This window comes from Hoplias malabaricus, chromosome 13 (genome assembly GCF_029633855.1).
Source record: "Hoplias malabaricus isolate fHopMal1 chromosome 13, fHopMal1.hap1, whole genome shotgun sequence".
In the NCBI taxonomy this organism is placed as follows: Eukaryota; Metazoa; Chordata; class Actinopteri; order Characiformes; family Erythrinidae; genus Hoplias; species Hoplias malabaricus.
This window is the reverse complement of record NC_089812.1, coordinates 3091629-3114201: the sequence shown is the minus strand read 5'-3', so window position 1 is coordinate 3114201 and position 22573 is coordinate 3091629. Positions and strand designations below refer to the sequence as shown.

The window sequence follows — 22573 nt, the reverse complement described above, 5'->3', positions numbered from 1 at the left end:
TCAATTAATGCTTCTGCTTTAGTGAGGCAATATGTTTTTGTTTTGTACGTTATAACATTAATAAGTGGTTGTAACCCAAACATTTAGGTTTGAGCTATCATTGACTTTTCTGTTGCGTGGCATGTTTATGAAGGCAAATTACATTGTGCTTAAAAATCATAAATAAATAAATAAATAAATAAATAGGCTCTGACTGAAAACATTAGCTGCTGAATATTTTTGAAAGAAGCTGGGGCATTATGGGAAATGTAGTTCCTGTAAGGAATTTTTGTGGCTTTTCTTTTTTATCCACTGTGATTTTAGTGGGGCACAGCAACCCTTTACTGCAGCACACGCCCCCGTAAATTGGGTCTAGTGACACCATGCTATGTGATTTTTTTTTTTTTTTTTTCATGGCTCCTTTCTTGGTGATTCAAATGGCTGCACACCATATATTAGGCTGACTGTTATTTGCCATTATTATACTGGTCATTGCAATAGGAATATTGTATATTTGGCAACACGTGTGAATATCACATGAGTTCATGAGGATGTTCTGAAGTATGACTTTAACAGATTCACAGTCTGAGTAAAATATTACATTCATTTTCATTTGTTTAATGTAAAAGAGGTAACTCTTGCAAAAACTTGTCATTTATTTGCGCACATCTCACTGCTTCCACTGTGTTCGTTCCCAGGTTCTCAGCCCTGCACCATGCTGCTCTAACAGGAACCACAGATCTGCTTTCTCTGTTGCTGGAGGCTCAGGCTACTGTGGATATCAAGGACAGCAATGGTTAGAACAGTATCTGCTTCTTCAGTACCGACATAATGTTCCTGGTTTAGTTTGTTTATGTGGCTTCTTACCGTGTACATTGCTTAGCCAAAAACAACCAGGCCTGAACTATGTGTGTATTCTTGTATGTTTTAACAGCAGCTTGAGGCAAGTGCAAAATGATTCAGTTTGCCCAGTGCTGATTGGTGGGATACGTTTCTATTCCTTGTATGTTACACTATCCCCATGGCTCCAGGGCAAATGTACATATGTCAAATTTAGTCACTGAAACATGGGGAAATGTATGTAAATGTGGCTTCTTGCCAAACTATTCCTTTAACAAGGTGTTGTCCTTGCAGGAATGCGTCCTCTACATTATGCTGCATGGCAGGGGAAAGCTGACTCGGTGCACATGCTGCTCAGAGCAGGAGCTTCAGTCAATGGAGCTTCACAGGATGGTCAGATCCCGCTACATCTGGCCGCACAGTATGGACACTATGAAGTGGTGAGTCTGGGAGCGCTGTTGTCCTGTCAATCACATCACACAGAGAATGATCCTTAATGAAAACATCTGATGCTTATCCTTATTTAGATGCTTATTTATAAAATCTGATCTGAGGTGTGCCTTCATTTGAGATTCAGAGTTCACAAAGAAAACAAAACAAACAAAAAAGTAACCATTTACCCACGGGATCTCAGGTGTTACCACACATCTGTAAATTAAGTGTTTCTCTCCGAAATAACACATCTTCTATTTTCTAGCCATTTTGGATATAGAAAGTGTGGAAAGATGAACAGCAGATGTGTATTAAAAACTATACAATTTAAATGTAATTTAAAAAATGTTTTAAAAGCTGCAGTGCAGTGCTATCGTTGACTTTTCTGTTGCGTGGCATGTTTATGAAGGCAAATTACATTGTGCTTAAAAATAATAAATAAATAAATAGGCTCTGACTGAAAACATTAGCTGGGGCATTATGGGAAATGTAGTTCCTTTAAGGAATTTTTGTGGCTTTTCTTTTTTATCCACTGTGATTTTAGTGGGGCATAGCAACCATTTACTGCAGCACACGCTCAGGTCTAGTGACACCCTGCTATATGATTTTTTTTTTTTTTCATGGCTCCTTTCTTGGTGATTCAAATGGCTGCACACCATTTATTAGGCTGACTGTTATTTGCCATCATTATACTGGTCATTGCAGTAGGAAAAATGTATATTTGGCAACACATGTGAATATCATGCCAATAAATTAGCTTTGAATACAAGATTCAGTGCTCCACAGGAGTTCATGAGGATGACTTTGATGTAACATTATTCAGATTCAGTCTGAGTAAAATATTACATTCATTTTCATTCATTTTCATATTCATCAGTTATAAATGAGCTAAATTACTGTCATTTTGCTGTAACATTTACAATACTGCCGTTCTCTTTTGTTGTACTAAGAGAATGAGAACAGAGAACACAGCACAGTTACTGGAGGTTAAATTTGAGGTTCATGATTGTAATCAAAAAACACTTTTTATAAAATTCAGAAGATGTTTCCTCACCATTCGCTAGCTCTTAAATCCGCATGTGCGCTGGAGACTGGTCTAATGTGTTTACGAAGCCCCAGTGTCTGTATACGAATGAGAAAAAACAAACTGTCTTGGTCCGGTATGCTAGGCTTTCTCTGTCTGCTCATAGCAGAGGCATCTGGAGTTGCTTTAGGTGGCTTATTTTTGCCATTTCTAGTCACTTAAGGTGGAAATGTCTCCAGGTGTCTCAGGAGCCGACTGACTGCATTAGTGACAGTGCTACAAAACTAAACAACTCAAGTTACAAATGAGTTTCTGTGGTAGTTCAAACAGTGAAAAAAACAATTTACACTAAAAACAACAGTTGTTAATCTCTTCAAACACATTGTTCCACCTTAAAAGACACAGAGCTTAGAGCCCTTTCTTTTAGCGTGCAGTCCCAGAACTCTGAAACAGGGGCTCATGAACCATATTAAAGCAAACTTAACACACTACAGTTGCATTCACAAACACAGGAACTGATGAGTGAGGTCAAGAACGGATGCTGTATGAACATATGCAACTCAAAAGCATTGAACGGTGCTCCATCATTCCAGAAAACTCAATTCTACTGCCCCACATCTCATGCTGTGGTATTATAATCTTCTGTTCTGCACTGCCTTCCAGACGCATAATCACTCTCTCCTTTTAACTAGCAGATAAGCGATGCGTTTGTCTGGGTATGACAGTATGTCGGGCTGTCAGCAGTCTTGAACAAAAACAAACCACAAATCATGTGTTATTTTTGAAAAGGGCTTAGTCTACGAGGAGTTTATTTTAAAACTGTACTTAGTCAGGCATTAGGTTGTTGTTGTTGTTGTTTCTTTTTCTTAATGTTCTGTTTCTTGGATATTCAGTCACTTGCTCTAAGCATAAACCTGTGTAATTCAATAGCATTTGTAGCAAGGTACAACCCTACAGTGCATAAGACAAGTGTGGATAGCGCTGGCATTGCTGTGCTTTTCCTGATGTCCACTGTCATTTCCGATGTTTAGAGTTGGAGTTGTTCCAGGTTGTTGTGGACTCCAGGACAGTGCTATTAATTCCATTTAGTGTTCAGATGACAAAGTAGTAACATTTTCATTCCTTTTCTTTATTTTGTCTGTAGTCTGAAATGTTGTTGCAACACCAGTCCAACCCCTGCATTGTGAACAAGGCTAAGAAGACTCCTCTGGACCTGGCCTGTGAGTTTGGCAGACAGAAGGTGAGTGCTCCTTGAACGAACATCTGTGACTGCAGGAGACCAAATGCATTTCTGATGAAACACCTCAATATTAAGTCGCACCTAACCCTCAGGAGCCTGCACGAGGCTTCTTGTACATTCATTGATTCATTCAGTCACCCGTAGGAAACCCACGCGGACACAGGGAGAACACACCACACTCCTCACAGACAGTCACCCGGAGGAAACCCACGCAGACACAGGGAGAACACACCACACTCCTCACAGACAGTCACCCGGAGGAAACCCACGCAGACACAGAGAGAACACACCACACTCCTCACAGACAGTCACCCGGAGGAAACCCCATGCAGACACAGGGAGAACACACCACACTCCTCACAGACAGTCACTCGGAGGAAACCCACGCAGACACAGAGAGAACACACCACACTCCTCACAGACAGTCACCCGGAGCGGGAATCAAACCCACAACCTCCAGGCCCCTGGAGCTGTGTGACTGCGACACCTACCTGCTGCTCCACCATGCCGCCCGGATTCTTGTACAGTAACACAGAAAATATTTAGAGAATACAAAAGCACTTTGAATGTTTCTATCCAAATGTAGATCTGGCAGCAGATGCTACAGAGATAAAGGGAACTAAGTGTATTGGTCTGTGTAAATAAATGTGGATCTATTGATAAGCAGCTCACATTGGCTTTTCTCCCTCGTTTCTCTCACAGATTCAGTACATAAACAACTCACTTGTTATTTACAGTAAGAAATGTCTATAATGTCGGTAAAACTCGCCTGACCTTTGCATCAACTTTAACCCAATCCATAAAAACCAGTGTGTTCTCACGAGAGACACCAAATCTCCTTTTGTAATTTCCAGCAGTAGTTTGTCTGTGGTCACAGCTGTACAAACACGTCTTTTCTGGACAAAGACCCGGTCCATGCCTCTGTCTGTAGCAGTGGCCCTTTAATAATGTGACTTTGACAAATTTCTACTTGTCTCTCTACGTCACGTTCTCTCATTCTTTCTTTCTTTGCACTTATCCTCCCAGTTCTGCTGGTATGAATGCACTTCTGCAGGAATATATTTAGATGGTTTGCACTGTGTCATTTAGAAACCCTGTTTGTGGGCGTGCGTGTGTGTGTAAGAAATTCAGCTGCTGTGTTGAAGAGCCAGGGTGTGGCAGTGGCAGCTGTCTGACATCTGACTTTGTCCTTTCTCTTACAGTATGCTCTCTTATATTCACCTACTCTTCCCCTGTCTTTCTGTTAAACGGTGTAGGTGAGTGGCCCTCGAGTTTGTGGATGTTAATTAAGGTTGGTCTGGGGCCAGTGATGATAACCAACGCCCACTTGTGGCTGAATAAATAACCGCAGGACAATATTGGGTTTATATATGTGTTGTCAGATATTTGCTTAAAAAAAGAGGCAGATCTTTAGGTAGATATTTCAAACTAATATTTGATGTTGCACTTGCTGTGCTATTATTCACTTTTCTCAGTGTGTAACCCACTTTTTACATTTTCAAAATGTTTATCTCTTCGTAAAACCTTTATTCTAGAAACACCTGTTTTCTCTGTGATTCGGTGTACGGTTTACGTACAAAAACTTCTGGTTAAAATGTCATACGGATTCCCGTAGGAAATAACTGGCCATGAACGACACGTTACATCCTTCAAACGGTGGTGTACACACAGAGTCACAGGACATTGTGTGGGCTTTTTTTTTATTTATTTTTTTTGGGAGTATTCACTTTTCCTGATTTGTAATTCCTTTCGTTTTCTCTCTCTCTCTCTCTCTCTCTCTGTCTGCCTCTCTCTCTCTCTCTCTCTCTCTCTCTCTCTGTCTGCCTCTCTCTCTATCTCTCTCTCTCTGCCCCCCTCTCTCTCTCTCTCTCTCTCTCTCTCTCTCTCTCTGTCTGCCTCTCTCTCTCTCTCTCTCTCTGTCTGCCTCTCTCTCTCTCTCTCTGTGCTTCTCTCTCTCTCTGCCCCTCTCTCTCTCTCTCTCTCTCTCTCTCTCTCTCTCTCTCTCTCTCTCTCTCTCTCTCTCTCTCTCTGTATCTGCCTCTGTTCTCAAGGTTACCCAGCTGTTGTTGAGCAGTAACATGATTACCACCCTTTTGGAGGGAGACAGGATGGACACCATAGACTGTGCCTTCAACACACCCCTCCATCTTGCAGCTCGCAATGGACATAAGGACATCATCCGGTCAGCTTTCAGCATTATTTCATTACACACAGTGTTACTATAGTAACAAATTAATAAATATCAAATATTAATAATAACATTAAATAATATATCTTTTAAACTATCAGTATTTTCATAGCACTTCAGCCCCATCACAAATACAGAACGTTCAGTTTTAAATTGTCGTGGGTCTTTAAAACCATGCCGTTTTACAGAAACAATGGTTAAAAGTCCCATAAACACACTCCTAAGTGGAAAGTCTTCCCAGGAGAGCTGAAGCTGTTATAGCTGCAGAGGGTGGGCCGACATCATATTAAACCCCGTGGAGTAAGAATGGAGTATAACTCAAGTTCACCAATAAATATCATGGTGTTTGAAATGATTTTAAAGCTGAAAACTGTAGTGTATCACCAGTGAATATAGAGCCTTAATCTGGTAACTGTTTATTAATGATTTTACATTTATTGTAATATAAAAGTCCTGTCAACATTATATCTTTTGCTGATTTTTTGGAGTGTTTTTTAATCCATTTCTGAATATCACTAACGATTTGTTCATTCATTAATTGACACTGTTTCTCTCTGTTCCCCAGGCTGCTCCTGAAAGCTGGAATTGACATTAACAGAGTAACTAAAGCAGGGACGGCGCTGCATGAGGCGTCTCTCTATGGGAAGACTGAGGTAGTGCGGCTGCTGCTGGACGTAAGCCCCCTGTTGAAGCTTTTTTACGTTTACTTTTTGTTTGTTTTGCTGTATTTTTATTTTTAAACAGTGCTAGAGACTGCTCTTTTTTGTAAATGTGGGTTGGAAGGGTCTGTGATCTACCAAAATCCACCATCTTTAATCAAACAAGTATGAAAAGGACAACCTCAGTATCTGTTTTGCCTGCTGTAATGTAGGAAAATAAAAGGCAGGCGACTTAATTCTGTATTTAAAAGCACAAAGGATCCTGAGACTTCACCATTTTCCCTTCATCCCACATCTTAATCAGCTGAAGCATAGTGGTTTTCTTTAGCTTTGTACTGGATCTATGAGGCTGACAGCTTACAGGTAAAGGACCAGTGATCACTGCCTAAAAATATCACACAGGCCTTAAGAGAGTGTTATCTCACACTGCATGACATACCTATTACTAAAAGCCATTTTGAAACCTAAACTCTGCTCCTACTTTCTTTCATTTTCATAAATAATTGCATGTCATATTTAGAGACCGCTTAAAGAAGTATACTGTTTTCATTTTGCCTTTCAGGCCGGCATTGATGTGAACATTCGGAACACGTACAACCAGACGGCACTGGACATCGTTAATCAGTTTACCACTTCTCACGCCAGCAAGGACATCAAACAGCTCTTACGGGGTTAGTCTGCTTCTGCAGTGCTCTTTGTTTTTGAACCAAACAGCAGCTCTCCAGTCAATAATATTACTCTGTATTCGGATTACTGTGTTTTATATGTATTCCATAAAAGTTACAGAAAACATATAGACACAGAAACAAAACGATAAAATCATTGAATGTATTTTAGTGTTCATATTTAAATCCATGTCATATATATGTTATATATTTTCTGTTTGACTTGCTATACATACATTCTTACACATATAACTAATAAATGTATATGAATACTACATACTACAGTGTGTTTATATACACTCCTGAAAGACCATGGTTAGCTCTTTGAGGGGCCAAAGTGGGTGAAAATTAACTTAAGCTATAATTTTGAAAGGCAGCTGCAGCTCTGTTACGTGTGTGTGCCCAGTCCTTTTGCTCAATATCCAAGGTGTGTGTGTGTTAGCGGGACATAAAAAGCTTTGTTAATGCTTTAGTTATCTATGATACATAAGATGATTATTGTGGCATCTCCTCTTTAATTCATCTTAAAGCCTTTGAAGTCTTTGGCACACAAAGGCGTGTGGGGTTGAATCTGACTGGTCCACAATCGCTCTTTTAAGGGTGTGGTGTGGTTTATACTTGTGTGATTTACGTAGCACTGCAATGCCAAATTTACCATCAAACCCTAAATAATTTATTACAAATAAACGCTGTACATTTTGCACGTTGTTTACCAAACATAGAATGAAGTGGTAAAATGGAGAAAGGGGGGCGGCACGGTGGTGCGGCAGGTAGTGTCGCAGTCACACAGCTCCAGGGGCCTGGAGGTTGTGGGTTCGATTCCCGTTCCGGGTGACTGTCTGTGAGGAGTGTGGTGTGTTCTCCCTGTGTCTGTGTGGGTTTCCTCCGGGTGACTGTCTGTGAGGAGTGTGGTGTGTTCTCTCTGTGTCTGTGTGGGTTTCCTCCAGGTGACTGTCTGTGAGGAGTGTGGTGTGTTCTCTCTGTGTCTGTGTGGGTTTCCTCCGGGTGACTGTCTGTGAGGAGTGTGGTGTGTTCTCTCTGTGTCTGTGTGGGTTTCCTCCGGGTGACTGTCTGTGAGGAGTGTGGTGTGTTCTCTCTGTGTCTGTGTGGGTTTCCTCCAGGTGACTGTCTGTGAGGAGTGTGGTGTGTTCTCTCTGTGTCTGTGTGGGTTTCCTCCGGGTGACTGTCTGTGAGGAGTGTGGTGTGTTCTCCCTGTGTCTGCGTGGGTTTCCTCCGGGTGATCCGGTTTCCTCCCACAGTCCAAAAACACACGTTGATTGGTGGATTGGCGACTCAAAAGTGTCCATAGGTGTGTGTGTCTGAGTTGCCCTGTGAAGGACTGGCGCCCCCTCCAGGTAGGCTCTGGACCCACCGCGACCCTGAACTGGAGAAGCGGTTACAGATAATGAATGAATGAATGAAAATGGAGAAAGGAGTCAAAACAGCACCAGAAATTCCTCTTAAACACGTATTCTAATTGTAACATCTCCTTTTATTCATAAAGGAGGTAGGTAGTTTGTAATTGTACCCATGTCCTGGAGGTTTGACTGTGTACGTCTGTCCTCAGATGCCACGGGAGTTCTTCAAGTGAGAGCTCTGAAGGACTATTGGAACATCCATGACCCCACTGCCCTAAACATCCGCGCTGGCGACGTCGTTATGGTGAGCAATGTTGTGTTTCCCTGCTCTTAACATATTCATTGGCTATTGGCCAGTGGCCTGTCCACAATCTCTGCATCAAGGGCAGTGTTTGTGTTAATTTGTGTATACGTAATGTCATCAGAACACAGCTGTGTGTTGATGATATTGCTGTGTGTGTGTTTGTGATTCAAACTCCTGCAAACTTGTAAATAAGCCTTGAAGGAACACTACATAATATGTTTACCTTAAGATTACAGCCTCAAAGATCATTGAGATGCCTCACTGAGCTGTAATGAGGAGAGTAGACCCTCTGTCATCCCTACTCCAGGCCCAGCACTGCAGAAACTGCAGTATGTAACTTTAGGAGGAGGGTAGGAAACCACCGCTGTCTCCCCTTCGCTGCTGATTTCAGTACAGTGCTGTAAAAATGAACAAAACCCCCAAATTACTTAGTGTTCCTTTAAACTGTATAGTATTATTACAGCGATCCTTAAATAACAAATGTTCATTGCAACATACTTCACTTGACGGAATCACTACATCTTCTGTCTGTGCCACTACGTTCACCGTCTGTTTAATCTTCCCTCCTCTGATATTCGTCCCCCTGCTCTTGTTTGCTTCATTGCCTTCGAGCACTGTGGACACACACATGGTTTATATTTCAGCCCCAGCTTTCACACAACACTGTTATTCAGGAAATGTTAGGGCAGTCTCGCTGTGGTTGAAGCACAAGGGTATGGAAGGAAAGCTAGAACTAAATAGGAATGAGCTGAATGTTTTCTTTGTGGCTGAATGGAGGCTCTTGTTATATAATGTATAGTGTACTTGTAGAACCTGTCCTGCAGATGAACCTGACTGGAGTTCAGTGGGGGTCTTGTTACATAACACGCAGAAGGTTAATGATGTTATTGCCACTAAACCAGACACTCCCCGCTCTGCTCCTTTGTTGTCATGAAAACAATCCATGGAGCTAGTGAAAGGGAAATGATTGGCTCTGTCTCAGGGTTTTTCTGTGGTGATTGACAGGTGCTGGAGCAACATATGGATGGCCGTTGGAAGGGTCACATTCATGACAGTCAGAGAGGAACTGACCGTGTGGGCTACTTCCCTCCATCTATTGTAGAGGTCATCAGCAGGCGATCTGGTATGTCCTTCAGTGTCCTGACACTAGAACTGATACACACTGCGTACTAATGCTGAAAACAAACTCTTCTGGATGTTTTAGTGCCACTGTCACCTGCTCTGTTTCTCTTATATATATGCACTCACACACAGCAGTTTCACAGCGTAGTCTAACCACAATCCACAACCAGCTTGAAGAATATTTACCCAAAAAAAACAGCTTAAGAAAGAGTATAAAAGCAGCTCAAACATACTTAGCTACTCTCTACCTGTAGAGATGTGGTGAAGCTTCTTAGTAGAGCAACTGAAATTTGTAAACCTTAATTACAAATTACAAAAGAAGGACTGGCGGCCCCTCCAGGGTGTGTTCCCGCCTTGCGCCCAGTGATTCCAGGTAGGCTCCGGACCCACCGCGACCCTGAACTGGATAAGCGGTTACAGATAATGGATGGATGGATGGGAAGGGATTTATAACAGATTTATGAGAAAACTGATTTCTAAATTCATTGTAAATGTGTTTTTCTGTTTTTTTAACGTTAGATAAAGATGCTGCAGACAGGACAAGGTTAAAACAACATAGACATTGTTATTCATTTTTATATCTTTAAATGTATCTGAGCAGAAGTGGGTTGTAATGAATTCACTATTTCATTGCCTGTCCCTTATCCAATTTAGGGTCGCGGGGGGTCCAGAGCCTACCTGGAATCATCGGGCGCAAGGCGGGAATACACCCTGGAGGGGGCGCCAGTCCTTCACAGGGCAACACAGACACACACACATTCACTCACACACTCACACCTACGGACACTTTCGAGTCGCCAATCCACCTGCAACGTGTGTTTTTGGACTGTGGGAGGAAACCGGAGCACCCGGAGGAAACCCACGCGGACACGGGGAGAACACACCAACTCCTCACAGACAGTCACCCGGAGCGGGAATCGAACCCACAACCTCCAGGTTCCTGGAGCTGTGTGACTGCGACACCTACCTGCTGCGCCACCGTGCCGCCCTAAATCCCTTCCCACGCAAAAAAATGTGTAATAAATTAATAAGCAAGTAAATATTAGTTTACATTTACAGCATTTAGCAGATGCTCTTATTCAGAAAGCTGCTCAGTGTTCAGAGAGTGTGTGTCTGAGCTGGTGCTGATACCTAGAAAGAAAGGAGTTAGCGCAGACTAAGTGTGGTACTGTCTCTTACGCTCTGCACTTAGATTAATGCTCACTTCAGTGTTTCACTTAGAGAGGTGTCTTTAGCCTGCGTTTGAACACTGAAAGAGAGTCTGCTGTTCAGACACACAGTGGAAGTTCGTTGAATTTTGTGGCTGAAGAACAGAGCACTGTTACATTGAGATATGGAACATTAGGCGTCTTGGTTTTCTCTCACTCATTGTCCTCACGTCATCTAATAAACTGTATCCCTAACCTCCCGTCGGCTTGCATTAACCCACTGCTCCTGTGCTGTGTGTGTGTGTGTTGTCCTGTAGGGGGCACCCTGTCCCGGCACTGCTCTCTGCCTTGCCAGAAGCAGCAGCAGCAACTCTCCAGAACACCCCTCACTTCCAGCCTGAGCATGAGCACCTCTGTCGCTCCTCAAACCGACGACTCCTATACCCTGTATGCTCATAACCCCCACCTGGCCCTGCCTCACGCCAACAGCCTGAGCATCAACGCAGGTACACACTTTGGAGATATGCAGAGGCGCATATTAATGAACACGTACACTCCAGTAGCCAGTTTGTTAGGTATGTTGTCTTCTCCATTGTTTTTAGGTTCACCTGACTGTAGCTTATTTGTTGCTGGAGAATCCCCCTCATAATAGGCACTCGAACCCCCCCCCAGTCCATGACTAGACCACAGTACCTCGGCTGAGCATGTAGTAAAGGTGCATTACAGATTTAGAAGCGTATTGTAAGTGCAGTTAGGACCAGCCGGGTTTTGTGTTGTTTTTTCCGGCCCAGTGCATCAAGAAGGTAAATGTACCTGGTAATAAGGGAAGGACAATGTAAAGAAATTAACTTCACCACCAGTAGTTATTACAGCAAGCTCCTTATGAAATGCCAGCCAATTTTCCAAAGCCCTCTTTGGATGGGGATAACGTAACAAACCTCAGACATATACTTAACCCCCAACCCCCAACTCCCCACCCAGAGGCAGAGAGGCAGCTGGCCCATGCAGTGTTTGTGTCTGCTAGGTGGGTCACCCAGCAGCCTCTCGCAGCCTGCTCTCCCCTGCCTCGAGGACGTCTGGGTTCTGAGGAATGCCTGCACTGGTAAGAATCTCTGACGCCCTGCTGCCCTCTATTAGCTGCTGAATGGCTGGACTACACAGCCAGCAGTGCACCGCCACTGCTGCTTGAGCGTCTGGCTTACTGGCTTACCGCAGTCCCTTTAGCAAAAACATAGACTGAGCTTTGTGTTTGTAGAGTCATCCCTGTGTGTGAGCTTTAACCCCACCGTGCCTCTGCCACTGTCCCGCACTCCTCACTGCCTTGTCTTGACTTGCCTCATCCCCTCCCCCGGCACAGGGGTCCGTCCCCTCATGGCCTTTCGCTCCTTGACTTCTCTTGCTGGCATGATGCACAGGAATGACATCATGCCAGCCCTGTGTTACAGCATGATAGCGCCGTGTTTGAAAATCTGAAAACTGTGTTCAAAAATGATCGAATGTGTTAGATTCGCAGGGTGTGTGTAAAACCGAGTGAATGAGGGTCGAACTGCAAACGACTGTTGGATGACGTTGATCAGTCAAAATGTGTTTGGTGTCTCAATTTATTATTATTTTTTATTTTATTTGACAACTAATCAACTAATGGAATACGTTACAAATGGAGCCCATAAAGGGTCCTTTAGCAAAACAAACAAACAAAAGATGGTTTGCATGTGATGCTTTTAAACAGCCTACAGTTCTTGGCCGATTGACTATTTTTGGGGGAAAGGTAAAAACTTTTGTCCAAAGTTTTCCTTTAACTTTGAGGAGCATTTAATTTCCCAATGAGCTTCGACAAAGCAATGATTCACTGGATCTTCCCCTGTCTTCATCTATATCTTTTTTCCTCTTGTGTCTTCTTTGCCGTCTTTCTCTTCTCTTTTTCCTCTCTTTCTGTTCCCCCTCTTTTTGATGTGTGTAACCTGCAGCGGGAGACAGAAACAGTGTGGGCAGCACCGGCAGTGTCGGGAGCACACGGAGTGCTGGTAGTGGACAGAGCACAGAGAGCAATAGCGCCCCCAATGGCCTAAACCAGCACTCTACCAACCAGGAATCCAACAAGGTAAGAGATATTCCCTAGTACCAGCCCTGTGTTGATTTTAAATTGTGTACAGACACCTCACTTATTATTTTAGCTGATAGACTCCCAGCTGTGCACCAACTGATCATGGAATAATAATCACAATAAGTTTATCTTGTGGCGGTTTCTTATTAAACAGACACCCGGTGGCGACTTGGCCCAGCAAGACCACAGCAAACAGCCTGACCAATCAACAGGTATCTTACTGCATCCTCCTGTGTGCGCCATGTCTTCGCATTTGGTGCAGTTCTGCTCCAGCAGTGCTTGTTATTCCAAAGGTAACAAATCTGAATTACAAGCATGTGTCTGTTGTTCCCTAGGAGTGTCTCGAATGCCAGTTCTTACTCTGCGGAGGGCACCAGATCAGAGCTTCTTGCAGCAGTTTGTGAGACCTCAGCAGCTGATGGAGGGAAAAGTACAAAACACATTTCCAACAGAATAAAACATGAAGCTACTTCCCAAGAAGTAGTCTGTATATTTCAGATGTCACTTTATAAATCATTTTCAGAGAAATGAATCATGCTCACTCCTTTCTCTGCAGGACGCTGACGCCATCTACCAGTGGCTTCATGAGTTTCAGCTGGAGCAGTACACTGCAAACTTTATTAATGCGGGATATGACGTCCCCACCATTAGCCGAATGACCCCAGAGGTGGAGTGATATTCGCTGTTTCGTTTATAATGCCTTTAACTATTTTGAAACACCATACAGCAGAGGTTTTATTCCATTCTCATTCATGCTTTTATCAGGACCTGACTGCTATTGGAGTTACAAAACCCGGTCACAGGAAGAAGATCTCACTAGAAATTGGCAACTTGAGCATTCCAGAATGGCTGCCTGACTATACTCCCGTGAGTAATGTTACAGCACTTTACAAGTAGTAGTCGCTGCTGCTGCTGTTATTATTAATGTTATATTTGTATGGGTACAGACATGTTTAATCTTTCTTCTCTCCCTTTTTAGGCAGATCTGGGTGAATGGCTTAGCACTATAGGTCTGCCTCAGTATCAGAAGAAGCTCTTGGAGAATGGCTACGACTCGATCAGTATTGTCAGAGACCTCACGTGGGAGGACCTTCAGGAGATTGGGATAACTAAGCTAGGTGAGCTCATTCCACTGGGCTTTCATTGGTAATTAACAACAGTATTAATTCACTAGCAACTTCAGTACATTTCATAAACATAATAATAAACATAGGCAGTTAACACCTAACCATCTCCTTAACCTCAGTAACCAAAAGTCTTTTTGTGCTTTTACTTTTTGGAATAAAAACGTTGTGTTTGAAATAAATGGGTTTTGTCTGTTTGGGTTTCCTCCGGGTGACTGTCTGTGAGGAGTGTGGTGTGTTCTCCCTGTGTCTGCGTGGGTTTCCTCCGGGTGACTGTCTGTGAGGAGTGTGGTGTGTTCTCTCTGTGTCTGCGTGGGTTTCCTCCGGGTGACTGTCTGTGAGGAGTGTGGTGTGTTCTCCCTGTGTCTGCGTGGGTTTCCTCCGGGTGACTGTCTGTGAGGAGTGTGGTGTGTTCTCCCTGTGTCCGCGTGGGTTTCCTCCGGGTGCTCCAGTTTCCTCCCACAGTCCAAAAACACACGTTGGTAGGTGGATTGGCGACTCAAAAGTGTCCGTAGGTGTGAGTGTGTGAGTGAATGTGTGTGTGTGTGTGTGTGTTTCCCTGTGAAGGACTGGCGCCCCCTCCAGGGTGTATTTCTGCCTTGCGCCCAATGATTCCAGGTAGGCTCTGGACCCACCGCGACCCTGAACTGGATAAGGGTTACAGATAATGAATGAATGAAATAAATGGTGTTTGTCTTAACTTTTCTCCAAAACTGAGCATGGTCTTGAAAAGTGAGTGTGTATTTTTTAATTTTGCAAATATTGTAAATCATAAATTTAATTTAGAAATGAGTACAAAGACAAAATATTATATTGTTTTGTGGAGAACAGTTGCTCATTTTTTTCATTTATTTCAGCAACATGTTTTTTCCATTGTGTGAAATCACTTCTTTTAACACCACTCTAAATGTTCGGGAACTGAGATCCATTACTGCAATTTTGAGAGTGAAATAAACCACGTTTTTAGAGTCATTTCACAGTCTATTGTTGCTTGCAAATAATCAGAATGGGCATATATTCTGTAATCATAAGAATATAATTTCTTATAATTGTGTTTGTGTTTATATATACACATGTGTGTAAATTGTGTGTCTCTAATTGTCCTTTAGGCCATCAGAAAAAGATCATGCTGGCAGTGAAGAAGCTTTGTGACCTGCACAAAGCTCTCCTTCAGACTGAGTCTGGACAGAGCACTTTGCGACATAAGACCCCCACAGCCCTGGACCTTCTCCCCATTGAGCCGCCCCCTGAAACTGGGGACCTCCTGTTGCACCCCACCCACAAAATGCTCACGTTTCAGGACAGCGAGCTGAGTGCCGAGCTCCAGAGCGCCATGACCACACACTACGGAGGCCCTCAGGAGAGTCTGGCCATCAAGAGTGCTGTGGCCATGTCGGTTAGCCAGGAGAGCATTGACGCTCGCTCTGGAGGTTCGGGGCAATCTCACGAGCATCCTGTCACACCCTCCTCCTCCTCAGTTACAACCCCTCCTGGCCACTTGCAGGAGAGCCTGAACAGTGCCGACAGCAGCTATGCGAAAGAGCGGAACATTCCAGAAGGCCGGGACCATCGGCAGCGCCCTGTGGATGGCTCTCCGGGCTTTAAACACCATGCAGTACAAAGTAAGCCCAAACCGGGCGGCATTCCAGGCCAGAAGGCCTTCAGTTACCTACACACCAACAGTGGCTGTGCCACTCTGAACAGACTTTCATCTGGAGGTCCAAAGAAACGCACCCAGAGCTTGACGCGCTACGCCTTGTCTGATGGAGAACCTGAGGAAGAGGACGACGAAGAGTTTGCTAAGCCTATGGTTGCTGCTCTTCCGTCTTACGCCACCCTGAGTCGCAGGCCTGGACGAGGTCATCTGGCCCGCCTCCAGTCTGCCCCGGAGCAGCCGGTGGGCCGGAGTCATTCATTTGCCATCAGGGCCCGGAGCAAAGGACCCCCCCCGCCCCCTCCCAAGCGCCTCAGCTCTGTTAGCAGCACCATCACCAACACTGAGGTTGTTGTGGACAGACCAACACCACCTGCAGGCAGCATGGAGTTCAACAGCCCCGGCAGTGTAAAAAGCATTGCAGCTAACTTAGAAACTGCAATATCGGGCCAGAGGGCAGAGCTTTGTCCGGGGGCCTCTTCCTCTCAGTCCAGCTCCTCTGAGGGACCCAGGAGGCGAGCCCTAAGTCAGAGCGAGGCCGACACATCCACTCAGGCTGAAACTGACAGAGCCGTGAAGTCTGATAACGAGGAGGATGAATGCAACCGCCTTGATGGCTCATCTTCCCCTCAGAACAGCTCCAGCGAGTGCATACCCTTTGCCGAGGAGGGTAACCTCACCATCAAGCAGCGGCCCAAAACCAGTGGTCCACCCAGGGCTGACAGTGTTCTGGAGCCTCCTGAGAATATGAAGGCAGCTAAGGCATCGGAGCTCCCAGAGTTCAACCTGAAGGAGTCAGACACCGTGAAGAGGAGACACAAGCCGAAGGAGAAAGATCAGCCACCTGCTGAGTCTGACGCCGAGCAGCAGCTGCAGGGCACAGTCAAACTACGCATTAGTGAGGAAATTGTTCTGCCCTCAGCAACCCATCCAGCAAAGCCACCCCCACCCCTCGCTCCGAAACCGGCCAGTCCTCCAAAACCCCCACATCCGGCTCATCTCAGACAGACAGTTCCTGCAGCCACAGGTACAGGTCTTTAGTGAAACTTACAATATTTTCTCCAACAAACAAATGCACTTTTACAGCCAAGACATGTTTGGTGCCTTAGTTTCTTTAATTTTTGCTTTGTAGCTATGGGTTAATAACAGCAGGTTCCCGTTGTGTGAATCCCAGTTCCCATATATTGTTGCTGTCAGTACGAACAAAATTTCAGGACGGCACAGTGGTGCAGCAGGTAGGTGTCGCAGTAACAAAGCTCCAGGGGCCTGGAGGTTGTGGGTTTGATTCCCGCTCCGGGTGACTGTCTGTGAGGAGTGTGGTGTGTTCTCCCTGTGTCTGCGTGGATTTCCTCCGGGTGACTGTCTGTGAGGAGTGTGGTGTGTTCTCTCTGTGTCTGCGTGGGTTTCCTCCGGGTGACTGTCTGTGAGGAGTGTGGTGTGTTCTCTCTGTGTCTGCGTGGGTTTCCTCCAGGTGACTGTCTGTGAGGAGTGTGGTGTGTTCTCCCTGTGTCTGCGTGGGTTTCCTCCGGGTGACTGTCTGTGAGGAGTGTGGTGTGTTCTCCCTGTGTCTGCGTGGGTTTCCTCCAGGTGACTATCTGTGAGGAGTGTGGTGTGTTCTCCTTGTGTCTGTGTGGTTTTCCTCAGGGTGACTGTCTGTGAGGAGTGTGGTGTGTTCTCCCTGTGTCTGCGTGGGTTTCCTCCGGGTGACTGTCTGTGAGGAGTGTGGTGTGTTCTCCCTGTGTCTGCGTGGGTTTCCTCTGGGTGACTGTCTGTGAGGAGTGTGGTGTGTTCTCTCTGTGTCTGCGTGGGTTTCCTCAGGGTGACTGTCTGTGAGGAGTGTGGTGTGTTCTCTCTGTGTCTGCGTGGGTTTCCTCAGGGTGACTGTCTGTGAGGAGTGTGGTGTGTTCTCCCTGTGTCTGCGTGGGTTTCCTCCGGGTGACTGTCTGTGAGGAGTGTGGTGTGTTCTCCCTGTGTCTTCTGTGGAAAAAACATCCGTGTTTGTGGATGTTTAGTTTATTACATCATTGGACCACAGCAGCTGTCCCTCACCCTGCGAGAAACGTTCACGACGAATCAACCAATAGAAATGCTCCAAAATGACTCTGATTCAAATCTTTTTACACTGACTTCCACTGAAGCTTTTATCCTTCTATTTTGGGAGATACTTGTTTTTATTTGGACTGTGATGCTATAATCTTATGATGTTCGTTTTTTAACAAATGAAATCCTAATTTGACTCTTGTGTTTGTCATTGATAGTGTGTGGATCAGGGGTGACTCTGAGTGTGGTGCAGAGTGTGGCGTTCGCAGCGCCCACGTCACCAGTGGCCTGTTCCCCTGTGCCTCCAGTTCAAACGCTGGGATCTGGAAACCCTCAGGTGTATGTGGATGAGGCCCCGGGTTCCGGACGGTTGCAGCAGAGACTGGATCAGACCAGTTCTTCCCTGGAGCAGGCATTAAAAGCTGTGGAGAGGAACCTCACCTTAGACAACGTGACCGGAGGGTAAGACAGAAGCGGAACAACACACGGATGTGGATTTCTGAAATACAGCATAGACCGGGAATACGGATTATTAAACTGTAGAAATAGGAGACCTGCATCACATTTATATGTAAATGTATGGACTTCAGAGTTGTAGTAATTTTAGGTTCAGTGTTTAATAAAGAAATCTGTCACAACTTTATAGGTTCCAAGCTTTTAAAAGCCATGGTGCACGAGTAAATGATTCATAATGTTTTACCCCTAGCTCAGACATTTTAAAATGGAGTTATAGCAGCTTATGTTCACATTATGCCTGGGACAATAAAAAAAAAAAAAGGTTTTAAAAACTGCTAAATCGAGACAAAATTACACCTCGGGTTCAGAACGTTTGGAAACTGATTTGCGATTTTACACACGACAGTGACGTTGAAGAAAAGACAAGATATAATCGAAGTGCTGTTTTTCAGGTCTCACTCAAGGGGTTTAATGAATGGAGTGGAACAAAACACTGGACTGAAAAAGTATCCACACAAAGACGTGTTGTAGACCTCTAATTAAAACTAAACAAATGACAATTAAAAATCAGCTGAGTTTGAAGCTTATAGACGTCCGATTTGCCAAGGACCTTCTGTAACTCCAAGGAACAACCCAGACTCAGGGGAGAGAGAGTATTTTGTGTAAAGATCCACCACTGCTTTGACGACCTGCCGTCTTAACGATCTTATTTAACTGGCTTTGATCGTCTGATGTCAGCTGCTTGCACCGTACAGAGATATTTGTTATTTTTATCATCATCATTGCCATCTTCTTGCCTTGTCTTTAACCCACTCGACTCTCACGGTCAAAGAAGAGAGCCGGATGTAAAGAGTAGACGGTAAATGTGCAGGTTTCCAGTGTTTTCACTGACAAAGAAAATAGACCATTTTAGAGTGGAACGCCTGCCACGCTTCAAGCCGAAAATATTCACACTTTTGGAACATTCAACTGCAAACGGGTGAAAATAAAAGGAGTATCCACACAAGGCTCAGTCTTTGCAGGCAACAGTGTGTCATGGCGCACCTCGTTTTTCTAAATTTCGGGCGACAGGGTGGCTTAGTGGTGAGCACATTCGCCTCTCAGCGCTGGGATCTGGGGTTCAAGTCCCATCTGGGTGGAGTTTCCATGTTCTCCCCGTGTCTGCATGGGTTTCCTCCGGGGTCTCCGGTTTCCTCCCACAGACCACACATGGAGGGTAGGTGAATTGGCTTCTCTAATAACTGTCCTGGTGTGTGAATGAGTGTGTATGTGAATGAATGTCTGTGTGTGTGAGTGAATGTGTGTGAGCCCAGATATGGATTGGCGCTCTGTCCTGGGTGAAATCCTAGTGCCCGATGCAGTCCTCCAGGTGGACGGTCGTTCCTGGTGGAGAGTACACTGTGTGTGTTTGGCTGCCACTTCTCACCAGTGTGTGTGTGTGGATAGAGTGTTCTGAGCAGTGTGTGGATTGTAAAGTGTCCTTGGGTGTCTAGAAAGGTGCTATATAAGTGTAACGATATATATATAATTTCATGAGAAACGTGGAGAAACACATGATTACTTAATCATCTGCCACAATGTGAAAGATTAATCAGGAGACACTGCAGTCTGTGTGGTGTAAGTCCATACCCCGCTGTTGAATGACTGTCCCCTGTGTGCCTTCGTGATAAATGTAGTCAGGACTGGGGACTAATAAACAATAAAATAATAAAGCTATCATTGGGGATTGCAGGTGAGGCGCAAGGCAAGATGGCACTGAACGTTGGCATAAAACCCTCACTATTTACTGGTGCACAAATTAGCATATATTAATACATCACTAATGATCTCCTCATAGTGAATTAATGCTTAATAAATCAGGAAATAACAAAGATATACATCAATGACCACGTGGGTCGCGTAAACATTACGTATCAACATCTGTGCCTTGTATCCTGTGTGTTACACGTCTCTGTGCGCTGACGTCGGTGAAATTATGGTCCGGGACATGAGCAGTGATGAGTCCCATGAGTCTGATTTAGAGAAAAGGTCTAGCTGAAGATAACTGAGAGAAACGAGGGAACAGCAGATGGCAGCAAACTAACGAAGATGTAGCAGGACTACTTCAGAAAACAGTGGCGATGGAAAGGTTCCTATAAAGAAGCACATGGCAACATCCTCCGCTCGTAAAAGGAGCCGTTCTAAAAAAAATAGGAACGTGGCTTTCAACTAAATAGACAGCGTTCGAGTAACTTCTTACATTAGAGGAGCTACTTAAACCAGGGCTGAGCAGGTTATAGATGACATTCAGGAAATGACTGGATCTGTGAGGTGTAGAAAAACTAAACTGTGCTCCCTAGAGACCACAACACACACCCAGTAATTAGAACAAAAGGTCAGAAAGCCCCAGGTCTGCAGGGGTCACAAAGAACCGGACCCTGAACTGGAGAAGAATTACAGACAATGGATCTGAGTCCATTCCTCCACACAGAGTCTGTCTTGTAAATAAAGGCCAGTGTAGTGACAGCGCTCTTTGTGTTTCTGTTTCTCACAGAGAGCCTCACACAGTGAAGACTGCAGGGAACATTCTGGATGACATTGGGAACATGTTTGATGATCTTGCTGACCAGCTGGACGCTATGCTGGACTGAACCGGACCGGACCGGACTCTCTCAGGTGACGCAGCAGCTCGGGTCACGTCTGACCTGCAGCAGGAGAAAACACAGGACGGGAGGCAAACCAACGTTAGCTCTCTGCTTCTCCTCTGCGTTCTGTTGCTGGAGAACACTGCTCCTGTGGAATCAGAGGCGAAAATGAATGGAGACGATTATATTTTCAGATCGTTCTTTGAATTCACGTTAATCAGTGACCTGTTTTTTTTCTTACTTCCTTTTAGACGGAACACGTTCATGTAGTAAACCTGTGTGTCTCAACCCTGGTCCCGGACACGCCCCCAGCTCTGTGCATTTATCCTTTTACTTTTCCAGCGCACGTACTTCGACTAATCAGCCAATGAAATCCTTTCAGAGCTGTGGGGATTGTGTTGAAGCAGGGAAACCGTTCAAATTCTCCCAGAAACACTGCTCTAAACATGTAAGCACTTAACCCAGCTACGTCCAGTCTGCTGCTAAAACCAGAGCGTCTTCTACTCTCTCATCTCCTGCTTAAATCAGAGCTGTTCCATATTTTAATGTTCCTTTCTGTGTTAATGTCTGCTTTTAGATGGTTAAACGTAATCGTACTGTAACGTATCGCTAACTGAACCCCGTTTCATAAACGACTGCGTGTGGCGGGGGGATCCAGGTGAGAATAATTCAAACAAAAACATTTATTTAACTTCTGAAAGGAGCTTTTAAAAATGTGTCACTGTTTTGTTTCTTTGCTTTATTTCCATTTTAAGAGAAAAACTGCCATGAATTAAATGTAAAAAAACAAAACAAACATCTTCATTATTAAATGTTTTAAAGGGAACATATCATCAACTAATAAACACTTTAGCGAAACATTAAATACTAGTAGTGAGGATGTACAGAGGATATTCACTATTTTGGGAAAATATTTGAGCTCTGTTTAAGTAAAAATAATATTTAAAATATGTATTTTTTTCTACATTGAAGGTATATTTGACCTATATTTGAGTTCTACCAAAGTATATGTTTATTTTTCACGAAATGTTTCAACAATGTCTTTCATGGCGCTAAACTGAGGGTATATTGTAATAACACTGTTACAGATTTGTCTCACTGTAACTTGAATTTCCTGCGATTAAAACAGCTGTGTTCAATGTTGAATAAGCTTTTTTATTTTATATATATTTATATATCTATACAGGGCGGCAGGGTGGTGCAGCAGGTAGGTGTCGCAGTCACACAGCTCCAGGGGCCTGGAGGTTGTGGGTTTGATTCCTGCTCCAGGTGACTGTCTGTGAGGAGTGTGGTGTGTTCTCCCTGTGTCTGAGTGGGTTTACTCCGGGTGACTGTCTGTGAGGAGTGTGGTGTGTTCTCCCTGTGTCTGCGTGGGTTTCCTCCGGGTGACTGTCTGTGAGGAGTGTGGTGTGTTCTCTCTGTGTCTGCGTGGGTTTCCTCCGGGTGACTGACTGTGAGGAGTGTGGTGTGTTCTCCCTGTGTCTGAGTGGGTTTACTCCGGGTGACTGTCTGTGAGGAGTCCGTAGGTGTGAGTGAATGTGGGAGTGTGTGTGTGTTGACCTGTGAAGGACTGGCGCCCCCTCCAGGGTGTATTCCCTCCTTGCGCCCAATG

General features: G+C 44.6%; 1 protein-coding gene across 4 annotated transcripts in view; it reads left to right on the top strand.

Moving 5' to 3' along the window:
- LOC136664595 (caskin-2) overlaps positions 1 to 22087 on the top strand; it is a 63731-nt gene extending 41644 nt beyond the window's left edge. The window contains exons 4-23 of one of the 4 annotated variants that reach the window (XM_066641863.1): positions 678 to 775; positions 1114 to 1259; positions 3420 to 3515; positions 5567 to 5697; positions 6269 to 6377; positions 6925 to 7033; positions 8595 to 8689; positions 9695 to 9812; positions 11277 to 11465; positions 11984 to 12061; positions 12927 to 13060; positions 13218 to 13275; positions 13399 to 13493; positions 13620 to 13730; positions 13829 to 13930; positions 14043 to 14181; positions 15297 to 16868; positions 18100 to 18343; positions 20871 to 20992; positions 21213 to 22087. In XM_066641863.1, the coding sequence (XP_066497960.1) occupies positions 678 to 775; positions 1114 to 1259; positions 3420 to 3515; positions 5567 to 5697; positions 6269 to 6377; positions 6925 to 7033; positions 8595 to 8689; positions 9695 to 9812; positions 11277 to 11465; positions 11984 to 12061; positions 12927 to 13060; positions 13218 to 13275; positions 13399 to 13493; positions 13620 to 13730; positions 13829 to 13930; positions 14043 to 14181; positions 15297 to 16868; positions 18100 to 18343; positions 20871 to 20967 (3721 nt within the window). In that variant the 3' untranslated portion in view covers positions 20968 to 20992; positions 21213 to 22087. Of the gene's footprint in view, positions 1 to 677; positions 776 to 1113; positions 1260 to 3419; positions 3516 to 5566; positions 5698 to 6268; positions 6378 to 6924; positions 7034 to 8594; positions 8690 to 9694; positions 9813 to 11276; positions 11466 to 11983; positions 12062 to 12926; positions 13061 to 13217; positions 13276 to 13398; positions 13494 to 13619; positions 13731 to 13828; positions 13931 to 14042; positions 14182 to 15296; positions 16869 to 18099; positions 18344 to 20870 lie in introns of all 4 variants that reach the window. The other 3 variants (XM_066641862.1, XM_066641864.1, XM_066641865.1) reach the window with 3 other exon arrangements.
- The last annotated feature ends 486 nt before the right edge of the window (positions 22088 to 22573 follow it).